Source organism: Rhea pennata, chromosome 29, assembly GCF_028389875.1.
Source record: "Rhea pennata isolate bPtePen1 chromosome 29, bPtePen1.pri, whole genome shotgun sequence".
NCBI lineage: Eukaryota > Metazoa > Chordata > Aves > Rheiformes > Rheidae > Rhea > Rhea pennata.
Window position 1 is genome coordinate 5,246,680 of NC_084691.1, and position 20,562 is coordinate 5,267,241.

The window sequence follows — 20,562 nt, forward strand, 5'->3', positions numbered from 1 at the left end:
CACTGTTCCTGATCTCAGCACCTGTTGCCTGCCTTCCCTACTTGGGGCCCGCGGGGCTCAGTGCCAGCCTGGGCCTCGCTGTACACAGCCCTGGCCCTCAACCGCAGCCCTGCCCCACCGATGGCCAGGCGCTGCCCTGGCACTTGAGCACGGCCCTGGCTCCCCAGCAGGGCCTGCAGTAACCTGCTCAGAACATGCAGACGCAGCTGTGGGTGGGGGGGAACTGACATGTATTGCCAGCACAGGGATGTGCAGAGGCCCACGCCCTCAGGGTAGCCCCTGCAGTCTGGGGCAGGTGGCATTCCTGTCAAGTCTAGGGGTGGGGGGGTGGGTGGATGCCTCCCTCCATGCACACTGTTGCTGAAGGCACCATAGCCCCGGGGGGAGGAACAGCCCTGTTGCAGCCCCTCACTGGAGCCCCCGGCCTCAGGCTGCCCAGCCAAGGTGTCTGCCAGCCTGCCTCCATCCCAGGTCTGGTGGGCACTTTCCGTCCGCCGGGACCAGCATCTGGCAGCCTGACTCAGATCTCCTGCAGGAAGTCCACGGGGAAGAGTCCCACTTTGCGGCCAGTGTAGACTTTCACATAGCCGTTCACCTCCTCACCTTTCTGCACCACGATCTAGGGGGAGACAGAGGGGAGGCTCAGGGGCTCTGCTGGGCAGGGACACGACTTGGGGGGCTTCTCAGGGGGCCCTGGCTATGACCCCACAGTCCGGCCTCACCTGATCCTTCTTGAGCGTGATCTGCCCGATCTCCCTGTTTCCCACAAAGGAGCGCGTCACTTTGTGGACCCGCTCGCCAGCCCTCACTCGGATGATGAAATTCGGGGGGAAGTAACCAATTTTTTCACCGATCTTCCCCTGCAAGAAGTCAGTTGATGGATATGGGGGGGGGGCGAGAGGGAGCAATCTGTGAGACACCCAGGCTCCCTGCTGAGGTTCAGCCTGCAGGAGGGCTGTGGCAGAGCTGGACTGTGCCACCCTTCACATGCAGCTTGCACCACCAGGTCATCTCTCCCTCTACATCTTCCCACTGTGTGCCTACCAGACCCCAGCCTCACCCGCCACCACTCCTCGTTGGAGTCATCCACCACTGTGATCTTCTCTCCCGGCCTGCAAAAGGAGAGAAGGACATCACTGAATGTAGACACTGAGATTGGCAAGGAAAATTACTCTTCCTACAGCTTCAGCTCTGAGAGCCTAAGGCCAGGAGAGGTCCCTGGGGGTACGCACAGCCCTCAGGCTCACAAGCAGGACAGGTCCCAAGTGCAAGCAGCTCAGCCTCAAGCGCGAGGTGCAAGAAATAGGCAGCACCACATAAAGACAAACAGCAGCAGCCTCAGAAACGGCCCATGCACATAAAGCCTGGAAGCTGGGGAGCAAGGTGGCTTGGTGAGAGCCAGGGCTCACTTTCTCGGCACTGCTAATTGGGGCAGAAAAGCTGCAAAACCCAGACCACAGCCAGTACAACTCTGATTTCTGCTGCTGTTCATTCATGGCACCCTCTGGAGCCGGGTGCCCTGTTGAGGTGAAGACTTGTCCCTGTCCCCAGCATGCATCCCACATCCCTGACTGCCTCCTGGCTGGGACTCACGGGAAATCCAGGTCGTCTTTCTCTAGGGCTTTGAAGCGATAAAGCGCCACGAAGTAGTGAGACTGCAGATAGCCGCCACGCATCCCCGGCTGCGGCTTCTTGTTCTGGGCAGCAGGAGAGGGGGGATCAGGGCTAGGGGCAAGCTGATGGGGAGCTCCCTGCTGCCTCCAGTGATGCCTTCTGGTGGGGGGCCAGCAGGTATAGCGTGAAGAAGAGGGGTACCTTGTCATCCGTTGTGCTCTTCTCAGTCTTCTTGTCTCCTTCTGAGGTGCCTGAAAATGGGAGGAGAAAGGATCACCTTGTGTCTCCCACCCACAGCATGACCCTCTCCTCAAGGACCTCCCATGTCCAGGTTAAAGGAGGAAAGCAGAGAGCCCCAGGGTGAGACCCAGACTTATGGCCCCTCTTCAGGACACAACCTGCCCTGCCAGCCCCCTGTCCTGCCTCGGGAGGGAGCTCAGCCCCACAGCCAGCCTGGTCAGCTCGCAGCACTCACCACCCTCCGTTTTGCCCCCGTCCGGCTTCATGGCCTCAGGTTCCTCATCCATCATAGCTGCCAGTGGCTGCAGGGCAGAATGTGATCAGGAGGTGGTGGTGGTGGGGGCAAGGGCCAGGGTAGCGGGAGGGGGCTTGAAGCAAAGCCCCAAGCCTGCACTCACATTTTTCTTGTCATCTTGCCCTTTCTTGCGCTCTTTGTTGGCCATGATGACTCCTGTCCGGAGGGTTTCAAACACCGGGTCACTCCTGTTGGCCGCCGCTGGGGCAAGGACACAGTGAGAGGGGCTCAGTCAGGGGGTGTGGGGAGATGGACCCCTCTGGGCGTGGGGTCGGTACTTACAGAGCAGCTCCTTGACGCAGGCATACTGCTGGTCGCTGTACAGAGGTGAGCTGTATGCCCGGCGAAACCCTGGGGGCTGGGGGAGGAGAAGGGGGTCAGAGCCTGGCCTGCTGCCTGCGAGCTGGGGGGACGGGTGGGCATGAAGCACTGGGGGGTGAAGGGATGCTGCTTGGGTCCTGCCCACAGGGCCGGGGAAGCCGAGGCACCTGGATGTGGGGGGCACACTGCCCAGTGCCTCCGGGTCCCCTCCTGGGAGGCACTGCTGTGAGCACTCACGATTTTGCCGAAGCAGCGCTGCATTTCCACGTAGGACTGGCAGTGGTGGTGGATGTTGGTTTTGCAGTTCTTGCACCTCAGGCCGAATTTGTTGTTGACTGGCAGTGGAAGTGAGAAAGGAGAGGCGGCATGATCCTGCAGCTGCAGGACCACGGGCTGCAGCCCTGGTCCAGCTCTGGCCCCCAGCCCGCGGCCCCAGCAACTCACGGACAATCATGCGGGCACAAACATCACAGAACTTGGGCTTTTTGAAGTAATGATCCTTGAACTTGTGGGGTTTGTCGTTGACAAGTTTCTGGGGCTCAGGAGGAGGCTCAGGCTCCTCCTCCTCTTCCTCCTCCTCCTCCTCCTCATAGATGTAGTAGATGGGCCCCCCAGAGGGGCTGACCAGCTCCCCATTTGGTTGTGGCTCTGGTGCTGCCTCCTTGGGCTTTCGCTGGAAAAGTTGCTTCAGCTTCTGCAGCTGCTGGAGCAGAAGAGGCTGCATGGTGTGTTGCTGGCATGGGGCAAAGAGCTGGTGCCCAGCTAGCTCCCAGCCCCTTTACTCTGTTCCAGAGACCCCCACCCCAAGTAGGGGGAGACCCTGTGCACTGTGGTGGCACAGAGACCCTCTCCTTGCCTGGGGGGGTGGTCCTCCCACATGGAGCAACTGGCAAATCCCAGGCACCACATGGATGTAGGCACCCTGGGGCAAAGCCAGGCTGGGCAACATCTGTCTAGTGCCCCACTCAGTCGGATCCCACCAGGGCACGCCTGACCCCATGGAGGGTCCTGGGGCTAAGACAGGGACCATACAGGGAGGGTGGGTTCCCCCTCCCACTGAAGCTGACCTGTGGGCACCCACTTACCCGGTTCTTGGGTTTCCCACCTGAGGCAGGTGAAGCTGGTGGCTCTGGCACCTCCTTCTCTGTCATGCTACAAGTGGGAGACAAAGACATTGTCTTGGCCAGGGCTGCTCTCCCCCCCCTCCCCCCCGGCAGAGCCCCAGCCAGGGCAGCAGTGGCCTGTGCCCCCAGCAGCCCCATGGGGTCAGACCCACCTGGAGGGAGCCCCTGGGCCAGCACCTCCCTCTCCCTCTGCCCTGCTTGCACCCAGCTCCCACTGCCCTGCCCAGGGCTCCTGCCCCAGCGCTGCTGCGAGGAGCCCTGGGGGCCTGGAGGTGGCTGTCCAGCCCTGCCAGTGGCACTCTGCTCCCAGCCCAGCACCCACAGTGCTGCTCCTTGCCATCTTCAGCTCCTTCATGGCTGTGGCACCCAGTGCTGTCCACAGCCACTGATCTACCTGCATGTGCCTGTCTCTGCCCGGACACCTCTGTCCCGAGATGAAGTGGCAAATGGTGCCACTCTTGGCCTGCCAGAACAAGCATACCCACAGCAGTGCTGGGCACCAGGACACAGCTGTCCCTGCCTTTTCTTCCACGGAAATACAGTGCTACCACAGGGGTAGATCTGCTCCAGCACCCCTAGGACGCGCCTGGCACCACCTTCATCAGTCGACCATCCTCACGGCCCTTCCACCAGACGTCACTATTTTTGGTGCTACTGTAACACAAGACCCTCCGTCCTCCCGGGGAAACAATAGGACGACCGTCCAGGTCCTGGACGGTGAGGGGGGCCAGGAACTCCTGTGGCCACAGGCACAGAGAAAAGTGGAGAGCCTGTGGACCCTGGGGTCCGGCAGTGGCATAGGGGCCCAACAGGGTTGGTGGTCACTGGGGAAAGGGAGCCGCGCACAGAGACGCACTTACGCAACATTCAGAGCTCGTGTCCCCTGATGAAATGTCCTGTAAACCCGGTGGCAGGCTCACTGCTGGGGGCTGGCGCTGGAGCCCCTTGGGCCGCAGAGTCCCCAGCCCCAGGGCCGTGTGCAGGGAGGGGGCTGCTGCCCAGCAGCACTGAGCACTCGAGTGACAGGCCAGAGGGGCACCGACAGCTGAGTGCTGGTGAAGGCTGACACCGAGAAATTGGAGCCTGTGTGCAAGCCAGGAGGGGAGAGGGGTGGAGAGGTGCTGCTGGCTATTTGCGTTAGTGGGTTGCTGGGCGTCACAGTGACCCACCCACCCCTGGCATGGAGCAGCGGCAGCACCAAGGCACGCCAAATAACTCCAGCCTTGCCGTCCCATTTGCCCTCGTGCTCAAGGCCACTGCGGGTGGAGGGAAGGGGTGCAGCAGTGGGTCCTGCGCTCCACCACTGCCCCACGTCCTCTGGCCCCTGTCCAGAACCTGGCCCCTATCATCCTGCCCTGCACCAGGTCTCAGATCCCAGGGGCTAGATGGGCCCCCAGGTGCCAGAGCCCCTGGAGCTATGTCCCTCCCAGGCTGCAAACAGCAGCGGGGTCCCCCTCACCTCCAGGCAGCTCTTACCTCTCCACTGGTGCCTGCACTCCAAGGCTGGGTCCAGACACAGCAGCAAGCTCTGACAGCTGCTGTGTGCAATGCCATGGCGAGTCTAGTGCCAGCCCAACTCCTGTACCCACACAGTGGGAGGGTACGGTGACAAGTCAGCAGCTCAAGGACTCCTCTTTACCCGGGAGAGCTGGGGGCCTGGCCTCCTCGCCACTGCCAGCAGCCTGGGGCCAGCAGTTGGGAAGAAGAGGCTATGAATATCTGAAGGGCAACCAGCTCCAGCTCAAAATGCTCTGTGCTCCTGTCCCAGCCTCAACAGGGCAATGCAGTCACACCCTCTGCGTGTGCCAGGCATGGAGCAAGCCCCATACAGGGACATAGTCTTGCACGGGCCCCCAACTGCCATCCCACCCCTGAGAGGGGGAAAAGACAGCCCCTGCTGCCAGCCTGCACCTAGTGTTGGCGTCGGAGGAGAACTGGAAAGCAACGTTAAAGTGACGGACAAGTTTTCTTTTTATATTTAAAAACAACTCCCTCAAAATAAATCAAAAACAGAAACAAAAATACCTCCCCCCAAATAATAATCAGATTAAATAAAATGTGCAGTGAACATACCAATCAACACCTGTATGTGCGGTTCAACACAGTGCTTAACAAAACAATATACACAGGGTAGGGTGGGCGGGCATGGGCATCACTCCAAAAATTAAAAAAAAAATCAATTTCTTGTCTCTTAATTATGTCCATATAAATATATCCAGGAAGGAGGGCAAGAGGAAGGGAGGGCAGAAAGGAAGAGAGAAGGCAGAGGGAAGCGCCCGCGGTCCAGTGTGCTCTATGCCCATACATGAGCCCTACTGCGAGCTGGCACGCTCCAGCACCCGCAAGTCGTAGTTCTTTTTGGCCACTCGTAGCTTGAAGCGGCTGAGGGAGTTGTTGAGGCGGAGGGAGGCGTTCTGAGCAGCCAGTGGGCTGGGGAACACGGCCACGATGGTGTATAAGGCAGCAAGGTCACTGTGCCTGCCATTCTCTGGAGTCCCGTTGCTGTCCCCGCCTCCATCTCCACGCCGCCCCTGAGTCTCTTTGAGCCACTGGATTTTGGCACCAGCCATGGCGAGCTGGGTAAAGAGCTTGTCAGCCTCTGTCCGCGTGATGCCCTCAGGCAGGTCTGTCACCTCCAGCACTCGGCCCAGCACTGCAGTGGAAAGACAGCATGTGTCGGCTGCAGGACTTTGGCTGGCAACAGCGTGGTGGGAGCTGATGTCTGGGTTCCTCACTAGCACTGAGGTGGGAGCTGTCATCTCTACTTGGCCCATAAAAGCAGAGCTTTGTTAAACCGGTCCCATATCAGGGAAGTTTCTCCTAGCCAGCACTTCTTCCCCCTAAAACTGCCCCCATCTTCCTGGTCCCTACAGTGCCCATGCTGACCTTTCTGATACCTCCATCCTGGTCCCCATCTGCCCCACTTTAAGAGGAGATATATTTTCTGTTTGCCCAAGCCTTTACCAGCACCAAGCCCTCCTCGATGCCTTTGACTGGGTTTGGCTTTCCAGTTAGGGTTTTATCGAGTGTTCTGTCCTGCTTTCTTACCCTCATCCTGGGTGCCGTGGAGGAGCTAACAAAGCCCTGCTGTTCTCTGCCCCTGGGCAGGCTATACCAAGGTGTGGCAGCTGCTCTCTGAACACGACCTTTCCCGGTATGCTTTGTCACAGGGAGGATCCCTTCCTGTGCCCAGGCCAATGCCACACTAGCCTCTGCACCTCTGCTTTGTAGTACTCAAATACTCCTGCTGCCTCCTGGCTCCAGCTCTTTGGGGTTCCACTCCAGCTTTGGGGCTTAGCAGAGGTCTGGCTAAACGGATTCTTTGCTAATATTAACACGGCCTGTAATGAACATGCCAGCCACTTCCCTGTGGCAGGGAGGGGGGTCAGCTCCCCAGGAAGCAATTCTTTAACAGTCCCCTGCAAGCAGCTGCAGTAGGTGGTGGTGACACAGAGATGACATGGGGGACAACTCTGAAGCCTCCAGAGAGCCAGAGAGGACTGTCTCATGTCCAATTAGCAAGTCCTGCATTTCCTGCAGGGAGGAGCCGGACATGTGCCTCTCCTCCCCTCCCTGACATGAGCAAGTGGAGACCCCCGCCTGGGGAGGAGGAACGGGATGGGGGTGTCCTTCTCCCTTGGAGAGAAATGATCCACCACAGATTTCAGCCGTGGTAGCCACCCATGGAAGATCCCAAAGCCCCACAAATATGGGGGCTGTGCAACTCCTGTCCCCCACTGGGAAACTGAAGCACAAAAGAGAAGGGTCACTTGGGAAGTCAATAGTGGGAACAAGATCTCATGGGTCTGGACAGTCACTTTCTGCTGGCAACTAAGAAAAGCTCTCAGGAGCTCTGCCTGCTAGCCCCCACCTGCTCCACATGCTGCCAGACTTCAACCCTCACAGAGGCAGGAAAAGGGCCCAGGTGTCCCGGTCCTCATCACTGACTCCCCAGAAATAGCTCCGCACCCTTCCCCCAAAGCTTTGGTCAGTGCAGGCAGCACTTAACTGGGTTCCTGAGCACCTCCTGCCCTCCCGTCTCCCACGAGGTACAGACCACAAAGACTGGCTCTGTGTCCACCCCCGGCCAGGCCCTGCGTGAGCTGGGGGAGGTGTTTAGGGCGAGTAGAGCAGAAGGCAGGAACTATCCTCCACAACCACCCCCAGCAATGGGTCCTGGGGAAAACTGGTGTGAGCAGAGAGGGTACCAGAGTCTCTGTCAATGCCAGATGCACCCACGTAGCAGGGACCTGGTGGAGGGTAAAGGGGGTGCAGCCGGAGAAGGGTCACTTGCCTACGTCACTTGTCCCAAGATCAGTGGATGCTGACTTGAGGGCCTGTCTCTTGCCTCGGTTTCCATGTTTCATTCCAGTCTGTCCCTTAAAGAGTAAAAATGGCAACATGTCACCTGAGGAGATACTGCGGCTTCACAGTGCCCACAGAACATCCTGGAGGAGCAGACAAGATCAAACATGACTAGGCCATGACTGCGAAGGGAAATCATAGAATGGTTGAGATGGGAAGGGACTTCTGGAGATCATCTAGTCCAACCCTCCTGCTCAAGCAGGGTCACCTAGAGCATATTAGACAGGGTTGCATACAGGAATGGAGATACTTGGATGATCCTTTTACCCCTGGCACCTTTGGGATGACACCATGGTGGCATGGGGAGGTTGGATGAGATCAGGGCACAGCCATGGCTCCAGAACACTCAAAGGACCTGGGGCTGACATTGCTGCTGAGCAAAGCTGAGTGCAGGGTGAAATTTTGGCCCAGTGTCAGGCCCCAAGGAAGACTGTTCACAATGACAGCCCTGCTGCATGGCTCACAGGAGCATCGGGCAGGCAACCTGCCACCCAACCCAAGGGTTCCTGAGCACGGGGCAGATGTCAGGCTCATTTCTGAACTGCCCCTTCTCAGCCTTTGAGAGACCTCTCAGAGGTCCCAGTCTCTCAAGAGAGGGGTGCTCTGTGGGTCTTGCTCTGCTCCCAGAGCAGTGAAGAGGGGGATGGAGGTTCAGTCCAACCTTACCTGGTGTGCACTGTAGTTGGGCTGGTTGTGGAGCAAGGGTGAGGGACAGATAGACAGATTATACTGCAGCGGCTGGCCCAGCAATGAGTAACGCCCATCGCCTGCAAAATGGAAGCAAATGTTTGCAGGCGACTGAGGGAGCTACAGGAAAGACCCAGGCCTATGCTGTCCCCATGCCTTTCCCTTACCTTGTGCTGGGCCCATGGGTCGAGGGAACTGTGTGAGGACCGGGAGGGGGCTCAGCCCCGTGCAGACACTGTTGAGGTTGGTGACAGGAGACGGTGTTGGGGATTGGGTGGGAGACGTGATGGGGCTGTTCAACTGGGCGCTGGCCTGGGGGAGGGAGAGGGTTAGACATCCCCAGAGCTTTTGACCGGCCCCAAGCCTGCCTCACCACCATGGGTTGAGCCCACCCTCTTCTCCCAGCTCATCCACACAGTGTGGATGTCGGGAACCTCTTTCTCCCACCAGACTGCTCCCAAAAGATGAGCTGCCTTCTTCCCAGTCCTCTCAATACCTGAGCACTGGTGTCTGGGTTGTACAGGTCTCCTGGCTTCTGCCCCCGCTGGTCCAGGCTGTAGTACTTACAGTGGCTCCACTGCACCACAGGAGGATTCTGGGGGGGCTGGGGGCCATTGGGTACATTCAGCTGCATCACAACCACACCAGGGCCCGATGGAGACACCCCTGGGGAGAGAGAACAGCAATAGTATTGCCCAGGCTCTATGCATTGCTGCTGCTGCACAGAGAGGTGACAACAACTTTGTAGCGTTGCAGCATCTGTCATAACGTCCCCACTGTGCTCTCCTCTGCCACATCCATCTGGTCAGGTGGGGTGAAGAGGGCCCCTACCAAGGCTCGGCAGAAAGAGATTCCTCTCTGATATCACAGCTTTCATCAGCAAATGATGACTTTAAATTCACGAAAAATGCAAGTTGAAGGCAACTCTGTTCACCTCTCTGAGCATCACATCAAATCCTTAGGCAAAGGGTCTAAGGTCACAGTGCTGAGCACAGAGCCCCAAGTATCTTGGTTTGCAGCTCCAGCTCCTGTGATAATTCACCAGGTCCCAACTCAAAATCCTGCACTGGGGACAGGACACAGGAATCCTGAGTTCTGGGCTGTTCCCCTCATCCACAGCGCTCCTTCCTGTTTCATGAGCTGCCCTAGTGACACTAAGCCACATTGCCAGCAGAGGGAGTCCACAGTCCACAACAGCTCCCTGTGCTCGCTCCCTCCTTGCCTGCGTGCTGGGGCAAGGAGATGCCAGGCACAGGTCAGCATTGGTTTACAGCAAAGTCCCTGTGCCACATGCTGTTGACCTGCAGGGAGCTGTGGGACGTGTAAGACTAAGGAAACTCCCAGTACAGAAGCTGCCAGACTCAGTTGTGAACAGGATGCTCTGTTCACTGCAGCCCCCACCCCTCTTCCAAAACCCAGCTCAGTCTGTGCAGAATCAATGTCAACACTGACCAGCAGCCCCTCTTACCTGAATATTGCTGTTGCATCTGTGGCGGGCTGCAGGGTGAGGGGGACTGTGGCATCTGATACTGTTCGGAGCCAGGCGGCTGAAGAAACCCCACTGAATGGCTGCGAAGCAGAGAATGCTCTGGTGAGGTGCTAGGGATGAGGGAGAAGCATCTGCTACCCATGCAGGCAGCCACTAGCTCCCTCAGCACAGGAGATGGCTGGAAACACAGCTGCCTCTGGGAGGAGCACAGAAAGCACCACCTGCTGCTGGGCAGCTGTGGCCAGGAAGTGCTAGCTATGGGGGCTTGGACCAGGCATCTGTGGTGCCCAGCTGCCTCCTTAAGCTGCTGGAACAGGATGTAATACCGTTTCAGCAGGGCAGCAGGTCCCACTCTTCCCAAGGCAGGCCAGCAATATGAAAGCTTTACCTGGTGCCGTTCTGCTGGGCAGTTGGGATGACGCTGTAGTAGATGGGAACCCCTCCAGTTTGAAGCCCGCCCTGAACAGACTGGCTGGCTGGTACAAGCACTGGCTGCTGGAAGGGCTGCTGGACCACATTCTGGGACTCATTGGCTACAGGGACCTGCATGGAGAAGAGTAGTGTGGCACAGTAAAATGACAGGCAAGAGAGAATAGAAGCAGGGTGAACTGGCACCAAAGAGGAGCCACTGAGGTCCAGACAGGGTAGAAAACAGGCCAGGTTGTTGTCTACTGCAGTCTGTAGCAATCTTGTCCAGGGAAGGGCAGCCCCTGCCAGCTTTTCTGGGAACACAAAGGCCAAAGGACCAGCTACACTCCAGACTAGACCAGACCAGGCCTGCTTCTCAAGAGATGTCCCACACAGGCTCAAATGTGCACATGCACTGTCAGTGGGCAAGCATACATGATCTCGTCAAAGTGAATGGGTCTGAGACTTTCGCTCCATCACTCATCCACAGGAACAGGGTACTTCCTGTAAGGCCTGCGGCACTGAGGCCTCTCCCCAGCATCCTCTCACCTGAGCAGAGTTGATGCCTACCTGGTATGAAGGCAGTGGACTGTACTGGACCATCAGGCCTTGCATCTGGCTCCCCATACTGCTCCTCTGGCTGCTGAGGAGGCCGGGGGGCTGCGCCTGCTGCACTCCCATCATACTCTGCATCTGGCCCCCCATGCTGTTCCTCTGGCTGTTGAGGAGGCCAGGGGGCTGTGCCTGCTGCACTCCCATTACACCTTGGTATGTTTGCTGCTGGTTGGACATCATCGGCTGTAAACCTGTCAGAACGGGGTTTAAATGGAGCAGCTTCCCAGCTGGCCACAGGAGGCAGCCGAGGACATGGCATATGATTAGTCAAGTCCTGCTTTGCTCCCATCCCTTGCTAAAACAGTGAGGAAAGGGCTTCCTTCACAGCAGAGATGTGCAAAGACCTGAACCAAAGATCCTGGCTTTGAATCCACCTTACAGCAGCTCAATGCACTCTGCATTTGGATGCTCATTCTGCTTGCTGGCATAAAAGGAAGAGACTTGAGAGGTTTAGCAGCCAGATCTGGTTTCAGCTTCCCTTTGCACAGCCCAGAGGTTGTGGGTTGCTTGACTCTATAGTCAGCAAGTCCAGCAAAGAGTAGGGGAACAGCAGCTTAGGGCAGAGAAGGGCAGTCCCGCCCCAGAGAGTAGAGTAGAGTTAAGGATCATCTCCAGGGTGATCCTTAAGAGCCAACGGAGTTGCAGTGAAGGGAAACGTGTCCACCCCCCTCTACTCCCCCTTACCAGGCTGCTGAGACTGCTGGGGGAGCTGCTGAGTGCGCTGGGAGCTGTAGGCCACTGGGTGACTGAGAGATCGGTATTGCTGGCTGGAGTTTGGGTACTGCCCAGGAGGGTAGTAAGAAACCTGAATCTATCAGAATCAAGAAAAGACATGGTGAGAACACAAGAGGAAGTGGGACCAAGAAAGCTCCCCCAGGGCCTGTCTGCTCTCTCACCTTGCCTGGTTTCTGCTGATGGAAACCAAGTAGGGCTTTGGCTCTGGCCAGATGACAGCTCCTGAGAGAACTGCAGCCCCTTCCCACTGCTCCCAGCCTGCACATCCAGGTCTTTCCCAGCACAGCAGTACAAGAGCAGGTGAGTCACAATTCTCAGAGACCAATTCTAGGTGTCACAATGCCCTGCAGGACCCTCGAAAGAGCTTACAAATATCTGTCCTGAATCTGGGCTCAGATGGTCACAGTCCCTCCCCCAGCAATGTGCCAGGAACGGCTGGAGAGATCCCAGGAAAAGCATCCTGTGAGCTCAGAGGGACAAAGGGCCAGAAATCGTCCTGTGCCTAGCAAGAGGCAGGGAGATGACTTGGTACTTTGACCCATATGCATTAATCTATTACAAATGAGCAGCAGCAGAAGAGGGGACCCACTCTCAAGGAGCTGGAGCTGTTCGCTGGACTGCTCCCCTGCAACTCCTTGCCCTGGCAGATTAGAGCAGAAGTACACATTCCCTCCAGGTTTGCGCATGTCCTTACTTGCTGGGGAGGCTGAATGTAGCTCTGGGGCTGCAGCACCTGCTGCGTGGGGGCCGTGTGCCCTGAGGCAGAGTAGTTGGAGGTGGGAATGGGCTGCCCAGGGGATGTCATGATGAATCCTGTCTGCTGAGGATGCTGGGAGATGAGGGATGACTGGAACATGGCCGAGGAAGGATCTGGTGCTTCTGTGGAGCCTTGCCGGCTGAGGCTGATCTGCCCAAAGGGGTTGCTGAGTTCGTCACCCTGCATTGGGGATAAGTGGGAGGGATGGAGGAGGAAAGCATGTATGACATGGCTGTTCCAAGTAGAGGGGTCTGTTTTGCTCAGAGGGGCTCTGGGAAAGTCCCAGAAACAAGCCACAGCCCAAGAGCATTTTGCAGGACCAGGGTGGGGACACACAAGCTGCTAGGGGAGCTAAAGTGCTTGGGGAACACCTGCATTGTGGCATTGCCCTTGTGGTGCCCCCAGCCCAATGGACCAGGCCCTTGGGGGCTGCAGGGCAAGACCTAACGAAAGTGCCCCCAGGACCATGGGCTCATGGCACCACTCGTGCTCCACTCGCTCCTGCACCAGCTTGTGCTCCACGGCAGCAGCAGTGCAGGGGCTGACCCAGTCCCCTCCGGACTCCGGTGTTGGGCACAGGCAGCTCTTCCTGGCACAGATCTGGGCTTTGCACTTGTGTTTTCCCCACCCCATTCATGACCAGCTGCTCCAGCAGTGCCCAGCACTGGCAGTTCCCACAGCCTCATGTATCCCGTGGCCTCAGCCCCAGTGCAGCACAAGGCCTCCCCAAATCCCAAGCCCTCTGGGTGCAGTGTCTGCAACATATCTGATCAGCAAAAGCTTATACAACACAAACACATCACACGATTACAACAGAGACAGTGCAGAAGAGGAAATGGGGTTTATACCATGTTGTACTGCTGGGGTGGAGAGACTGGCAAGAGGACTTGGGGGCAGGAGCTTGGAGAATACTGAACAGGTTGCAGCGCTGGGACCGGCTGAGACCAGCAGAGAAAGGAGCAAAGGAGAGAAATTGGGTTGGGAAAAGGTGTGGGGGAATGAAAGAAGGAAGGACAGGATAGGAGGAAGGAGAGAAAGAAGGAACAACAAGGTTAGTCAACTGAGCCAACTGCAAACACAGATGGGGGGATGGGCATTGCAGGGGTGTGGAAAGCACAGAGATCAGAGCAGGAGAGAGTTCATCACTCTAAGAAGGAAGACACACAGCCTGGCCAGTTGCTTTGTGGAAGCTGGGAAGGCTGACCATGTCCGCAAAGCAGCTCTTGCCTGGCATGAACAGTGACACAAGTTCACAAAGGTCAACTACTATTAAGAGCACCAGGAGAGCCGTTTCCTCCCAGCACAACCTTGTTGCTACACCCTCTTCACCATCCACTTGTGTGTGGTCCTGGCTCCCAGCTCTCTCTGCAATGCTTCTTGGTCTTCCCTGCTAATAAAACTGACTTTTCAGTCTCATCCTCCCATATGAGCCCCTCTTTTGTCTCCTGGGGGACCCACGGATGCCTGCTTATGACAATACGTAACTCGAGCACCACAGACAGTGCTTTGGGCACTCGTAATCAATGGGTAGCATTAGCTTCCTTTTGTTCATCTAATTTGTCCTTCGGTGGGACAGAAGGTGCATGCACATGGGAGACATTGCATTTTCACACCTTTCGCCACAGCCAAATGAACAAGTTTTTTCAGGAGCCATTAGGAGAAGAACCAAACAGCAGAAGACGCAAAATCAAACCCCAACAAGACACAGAGATGCTGCACAATTCTGACGCCAAAGTCTCTGAACTCTACTACACCCCAGTTCAGTAGGGCAGACTCAGCTCTGCAGTTGAGAGCAACCTCACATCAGCCAGAGAAAGAGGAGAAGTTCCAGAAATCTGCCATGTGTTCAAACCACCCACCCAGGGCACTGTGTTCAGTCCCATGCTGTGCTACAATTCCAGAAAGACACTCTTGCTAACCTTAGCACTAGACCCTGGCTAACTCAGGAGACATCTTAAACTGAGATGTTCCCCTTGACCCTCAGTATTCTCTGCAGACATATTCCACATCCCTGGGAAGGAAAGAGTAATTATGAAGCTCTGGAGTCAGTCCAGATCCCAAGAACAACAAGTTCTCTCTGTTCTCACACAAATGGTGACAGAAAGTAAGGATATGAAGCGACACAGATCTGCTCACATTATCTGCCATAAAAGCCACTTGAAGAGGTTTGTTTTCTCTTCCCATCCCAAATCACTGAAAGCTCTTCAAGTTCATTGCTTTAGGAGACATCATAAATATGGGATGATGCACCAGAAAGGATCCCTATAAAACTCAAGAGCAGGCTGTTGTCCAGCGCAGACACACTGCTCTGGTTAGGGCAGGATGGGGGGGATACTGAGGTGCCTTCCATGCACACCAAACAGCTCTGCACCCACTAAACATGAGCAGCTTTGCTCTCCAAATGTGTCCACTAGGGCTAGCTCCCACCACTTCTTCAATCTCACAGTGATGCAGGGTCGGCTGTTGTGCTGTGGTTTCCTACAGGTTCAGGAACAGAAAAACATCTGTAGGAATGACAGCCACGAATGCTTTCCAAAGGGCTCCATGCTCAGAAATAGCCCCGTGAGGCTGTGAAACATCGTTTCGGGTTAGCTTGGGGAGGGTCTGGAGAACACACAAGGACCCAGCCCCAGGTCTACCTTTCCCCAGGACATCAGGTGACCAGCCATGGGATTTCAGCACTAGGGAACTCAAACTCAACGATCATTTGTGACAGTCCCTCACCAGGAAGGCAGCTGGTCCCAGAGGGTAACTCTGCCACTCACCGAAGTGCGACAGATCCCTTGCCAGGAGGGCTGTTGGCCTGAGTAGATATGGAAGAGACTGGTGAGCTGAGATGTCGTGCAGCATCATAGGCAGACACAGCAAGGCCCCTTGACCTTCTCCTGCTCTGCCAATAGCACAGAGGGACTGTCATTCCCTAACAGGTGGCAAGTGTGAGGCCACCCAAATCCCATAGCACAAGGGTGAGTCCTGGGCACCCTGGGTATATGGTGGGTCTCTGCTTTTACCTCCCACCTCTGTGCCTCAGGAGCTGACTGAGCCCCGGATGCTGTGCAGCAACTCACCTGCGATATCATATGGTTACTCATGGCTGGCTGCTGCTGGGCTGTGGGTGGAAGTCCTTGTGGCTGTGGTTGTGGCTGTTGTGGTGACTGTGGTTGAGGCTGTTGGGCTGCGCACGGCAGGAGGCCACGGCCGGGCTGTGAAGAGGCAGACTGGCTACATGCGTCAGGGGCACCTAGTACCAGACCTTGAATAGAAAAAGGCATGGCAGGGTTTGTACTTGAGAGAGAGAAACATTGATGTATGTGTGGGGGTGAGTCTGATCCTGTCACTATCTCCTGTACTGACTGCATTCTGTCTACTGTCCAAGTGGGAGCTTCCATGCGGACAGGGTGAGCAGACTGCAGGCCAAAGCACTAGTTTGCCTCTACCTCACACCAGAGCAAGGCATTGGCACCCTCTGGACTCCTAGTGATTATCCCTCTCTCTTTTCCATGTCCATGTCCACCCACTGTTCCTCCACAGCAGTACACAGCAACTTCTTCCTGCATTGACCTGTGCATGCCTGACCCCACACAGGGAAGACCATTTTGCAATCTTTGTTCCAAAAAATGTCCACAAGTCACACAGCTATCATATCCAAGGAAGTGCCCCGACACCAACATAGCACATTCGCAACGCATGAACAGCCTAACTCAGCAGTTCCCATGCAGAGCTATCAGCAGCTGCTCTTTGTGTGATGCTTCAACACTGCTCAGAACTGCAGGAAATTAAAAAGCCGATGCCAGGCTCACAGGATAAGCCTGGCCTGTCTTTGCCCACAGGATAGGGCTTGCTTGGCACAGCTGATGGTAAGGTTGGCGCAAGGTGGTAAAAATAGGTCTGTGTTGCAACCAGTTATTTGGAGGGATGTACCTTCTCTCATGTCTGGAAAACACCTGGTACGAGTCAAGGCCTTCTATAAATGACATGGGCTTCCTGCTGGGAAGAGGAATCTGGTTGTAACAGCAGCACCTGCCTGATGGAGGGTACCTCACCCCAGCATGAGGCAGAGTTTACAAAAGAGGAAGCTGCTGGTTACACTTGGGTCAGCCCAGTGCCATAAAGCAGTTGGTGGAAAGAAGTGGAGGGCTGTTCCCAGCCACAGCTCCACTCTGCAGCTAGGCAAGGCCCCTGCTTGGACACTAATACGTCGTCAAGATTAGCCCAGTTTTTTGTCCAGAACAAAGAGAGGAGTGAAGGAATCTCATTATATGGTTATATAGACCCAGTACATGCACATCCTTTGAGTAAAGGGCTCGGAGATTGGCTGGCTGAAAGCAACTCTTCCTCGTGGCAGGAAAATTGTTAGGAAGGTGTGTGATGTACACTGCAGGGCACCTAGCTGGCAACTGCCCTCCTCAGTATTTCAATCCTACTTCCTGAAATAAAAGGACTGTGAAACTATCACTTGAAGGCCCAGTAGCTGCTATTTAACTAACTCTGTCTCTGATCTACTGCTTTTCAACAGTTAGTCTTGAGGCATTCTGATAAGGAGCTTTGTATCGTCACCCACACGGCAAAGGAGAAAATATTTTGTTCACAGTTGCCCAGAGACTGATGGCTGAGATGGGAAAAGAACCATGGAGTCTGAGATACTTCCTCCACTCTGAACGAACAGTAGGATATGGTGGGGTTTTCTTGAGAGAAAATCTCTACCCCCCCAGCATTTCTAATTATTCGCCATTATATAGAGGCCTGGAGAGCAATTGGCTTCCGTTCCCAGGGAAGACCTGGAGGAAAAATACAGAAAGAGCAAAAAATAGATCCTTTCTTGCTCTGCTTTGCATGTGGCTGGGCCAGATCTTCAAATAACTGCTACCATCAGGGAGCCATCAGGGCCAGGTGGTTGCAAGAACCAGAATAAACTCAACCCTGAGTACAATGGAAACAGACTCCAAGAAACAATATAGGCACCTTGAAATTACAAGATGAATGTTTGGTTTTCAAAGCCGGCCTGGGTGCTAGGACAGTAGCCTTGTTCCTTTTAGGTCCATCCCTTTCAATTTAACAGATTCCTGTAGAGAAGTCTAATCACCAACAAGCACCAATTTTCTTCCCCTCCCCAGTAAAATCACAGCTCTCAAGCACTGGGAACCTATTGCCTACCAGAGAGAATGCAGGAAGGTAAACACTGAGATACCACTGGCTTTTGCTCATTGATGTTGCACAGGAATTTTAACCAACTGCCACACGGCTCTTCAGTTACCACTAGACTATTAAAATGACAGCAAACTTCTGTGCTGCTTCTTCCACAAATGCCTTTCCCAAGCAGTCAATTGAAAGTAAAGTACTCTGCTCCCCACTGATAAGAGGGCTGGTGTTATGCCAAGGGCGGCACCTATCCTCTGAGGAAACTGTTCTGGGTAACAGACTATCAGCAATGCCTCACAATAATGTTATTGCGTGCGTAGACCACCCTTGTGCAATCCAGATGTAAAAGGGAGAACTGATCTGGAGCAGCCAAAGACACTTACGATTCTAATCCCCTTTGGTGCTCCTGAAATCTTGAGCTGTATTCAATAGCTCTTGAAGAGCTGCAGCCCCAGCTCCCTGCCGTTATGTTTGCTTTCAGGAGCATGGTGAACCATTTTGAGAGAACATCTTAGGCAAATACTGCTTAATACAGTCTTTGTCTGATGAGATAGACTAATTAGAGGCACCCTTCCTGGGAGCTTTGTTGGAAAGCAAGGAAAAGTACTAGATGGTTTACCCTGACTGAGGAAGTCTCCTCAGGGCTGTGAGAGATCGTGGGGAGCAGAAAGGAATGGGAACACAACTTGCAGCAGAGCATGAGTGGGAAACAATAGAAAATTCACAGCTTGAGTCCCAGGATATAGGATTAAAGTGTGTCCTGTCTCTTAAACAACTCTGCTAAAGGGAAGTGAGATATAATAATGTGTATTGAAAGAGCAGATAATAAACCAACTGGCATATCTCTGGCCAGGTACTGACCACATTGAGATGATGCCAACGCTGTCCCATTTTAACCAGAGTCACTGCCCAGAGCTTCACAAGCACAAATTCCCCAATCCTAGCCTGGCAACTACGTCTGCTAGATGACTCTTGGCAAAACCATACAGTACCTGTCCGGGATGTTCTGCTGGCAGTGCTGCCTTTGCTGCTCCCAATGCTGTCCCCTCGTGTCAGGATGGAGATGCCACTGAAGCTGCTGGCTTTGGTGACAGGTGGTCGCAGGTTGCGGATGGAGCCATCTGAGTCTGTGCTGCTCCATGGCCGAGGCTCCAGTGACTTTATCTCACTCTCTGTGCTGCTCTGACGGCTGCCTGAGGCCCGGTTCAAACTGTCCCGGTTGCCCCTGCAGAGACCAGAGGAGTTAGGCAACACCTTCAGGGGAAAGGGGCAGGAGCAGAACCCACATGAGCTGCATCAGAACTGTCACACCAGGGGTGGTGACCCTGGCCAGCAGCTGTCTCTGTGACACAGTGTGCTGGCACTGCATACAGGGATATGCCCGTGAACAAACACCTTGGCTCACAGCTTGCTTGAGCATGCACTGTGAAGACCCAGACACTGCTGCTCTTCCTTGGTGTGTGTTGAGGGCTTGCCCCTCACCCTTTTCCCTAGCCAGACCCAGTCTGGAGGGGATTCCAGCAGGGTCAGAGCATGATCTTTTGCTAAAGCCCTCCTTGTCTCAGATCAGAGGCTTCTCTGCATACAGCTCTACAGTCTTTGAGACAAGGATGGCTGAGAGCCTGCCAGACCACTTTCTGCACCAGCTCTGGTAAAGTTTCCTGCTAGCTTGGAACAGCTACAGGCCAGGATATCACTCAGAGCTCCCACTCTTCACCCTCCTTTAGGCCCAGATCAGGTCTAGACAGAATAGGATCTTATGGAGCATCAGCAAAACACCACAAGCAGTAAGCCTGGTTTGTCAGCCTAGCTGAGGAACACAAGCACAGTTGTGGGTTCCTGAGCCTTCACTGAGGGCAAGTGTAGAGGAAGGTGACACTGGAAGAGATGCTTATACTGAGCCTGGCAGCAGCCCCAAGCAGCTGTGGCGGGGAAAATGGGAGCTTGGAAGGAACTTCTGAGGAGATATCCTGGGCTGGTGGGAGTGAGGAAAAAAAAAAAAACCAACTTCCTTGGAAAATCAACCAGTGCAATTATCCACAAACTAGTGAAAGGAACTTGACTATGCATCCTCAAAACCAAAATTATAGCTGATCTAACAAGCATCACCTTCAAGTTCTTGGGCCCTCTCCGACCTAAACTCTGAAGGCTGATTTGGGGCCTGTTCAGGGAGGTGAGGGGAGAGGGAAGAGGAAAAAGGGGACACGTCAAGGCCTCTGCTCCAACTCAGCTGCAAAGTCTGGTTCCCTTGAGAACCCATATCCTTATCAGGCTGGTTGCTGCCAACCTGGAGCGAAGAAGTTCTCCTTTTTTTCTGACTAAATACTCTTCAACCTTCAGGCACACTACTTCAGGCACACCTCTGAGAGCTGCTGTGGTAGCTTCTACCATGCTTGCTTTCCCTTAGCCTTGCTACAGCCAGTTTCCAAGTGTGTCTGCCAGTAGAACTCTCTGCAGTCAGACTTGTGCTTCAGCAGCATTAATTCTGGGCATTCAAGCAAGTGAAACAGCTTTGTTCTGAATGCTGAGCTTTAAGTCTTTGGAGTTCACAAGGACTTCATCTCCAGCAGCGCTGCTGAGGAAGCCCCAAGCTCCTCAACAGCTTATCTGTCCCTGTCCAGAGTCCCAAATGATCCTGTGGCCCACACAGCCTTCCTCTCCCCACTATGGGAACCACAACAAAAAGTTGACAGATTCATCAAGTTCTTTAGACTCCTAAAGCTGCAATTACAACAGCTTTCTTGCTGCTTGCTAGGTGAACATCACTAAAGCC

General features: G+C 55.0%; 2 protein-coding genes across 11 annotated transcripts in view; both read right to left on the reverse strand.

Moving 5' to 3' along the window:
• Positions 1–250: 250 nt before the first annotated feature.
• STAC3 (SH3 and cysteine rich domain 3) lies at positions 251–5,170 on the reverse strand. The gene is made up of 12 exons (XM_062597468.1): positions 5,071–5,170; positions 3,556–3,622; positions 2,915–3,173; positions 2,708–2,805; positions 2,432–2,507; positions 2,253–2,350; positions 2,090–2,156; positions 1,816–1,865; positions 1,594–1,697; positions 1,061–1,112; positions 723–860; positions 251–619 (listed from the first exon to the last, which is right to left on the reverse strand). Exons 2-12 carry the CDS (start codon positions 3,619–3,621, stop codon positions 521–523), a joined length of 1,107 nt encoding a protein of 368 aa, XP_062453452.1. The 5' UTR covers position 3,622; positions 5,071–5,170; the 3' UTR covers positions 251–520.
• A 392-nt stretch (positions 5,171–5,562) lies between these two features.
• Positions 5,563–20,562, reverse strand: part of R3HDM2 (R3H domain containing 2) — a 69,381-nt gene continuing 54,381 nt past the window's right edge. For 9 of the 10 annotated variants that reach the window (XM_062597118.1, XM_062597120.1, XM_062597123.1 and 6 more), the window contains 12 exons: positions 18,782–19,014; positions 15,719–15,903; positions 12,588–12,830; positions 11,843–11,969; positions 11,114–11,349; positions 10,524–10,678; positions 10,115–10,215; positions 9,143–9,312; positions 8,814–8,958; positions 8,626–8,726; positions 7,889–7,973; positions 5,563–6,247 (listed from right to left, as the gene is read on the reverse strand). In XM_062597118.1, the coding sequence (XP_062453102.1) occupies positions 5,907–6,247; positions 7,889–7,973; positions 8,626–8,726; positions 8,814–8,958; positions 9,143–9,312; positions 10,115–10,215; positions 10,524–10,678; positions 11,114–11,349; positions 11,843–11,969; positions 12,588–12,830; positions 15,719–15,903; positions 18,782–19,014 (2,122 nt within the window). In that variant the 3' untranslated portion in view covers positions 5,563–5,906. The remainder of the gene's footprint in view (positions 6,248–7,888; positions 7,974–8,625; positions 8,727–8,813; positions 8,959–9,142; positions 9,313–10,114; positions 10,216–10,523; positions 10,679–11,113; positions 11,350–11,842; positions 11,970–12,587; positions 12,831–15,718; positions 15,904–18,781; positions 19,015–20,562) is intronic. The other variant, XM_062597126.1, reaches the window with a different exon arrangement.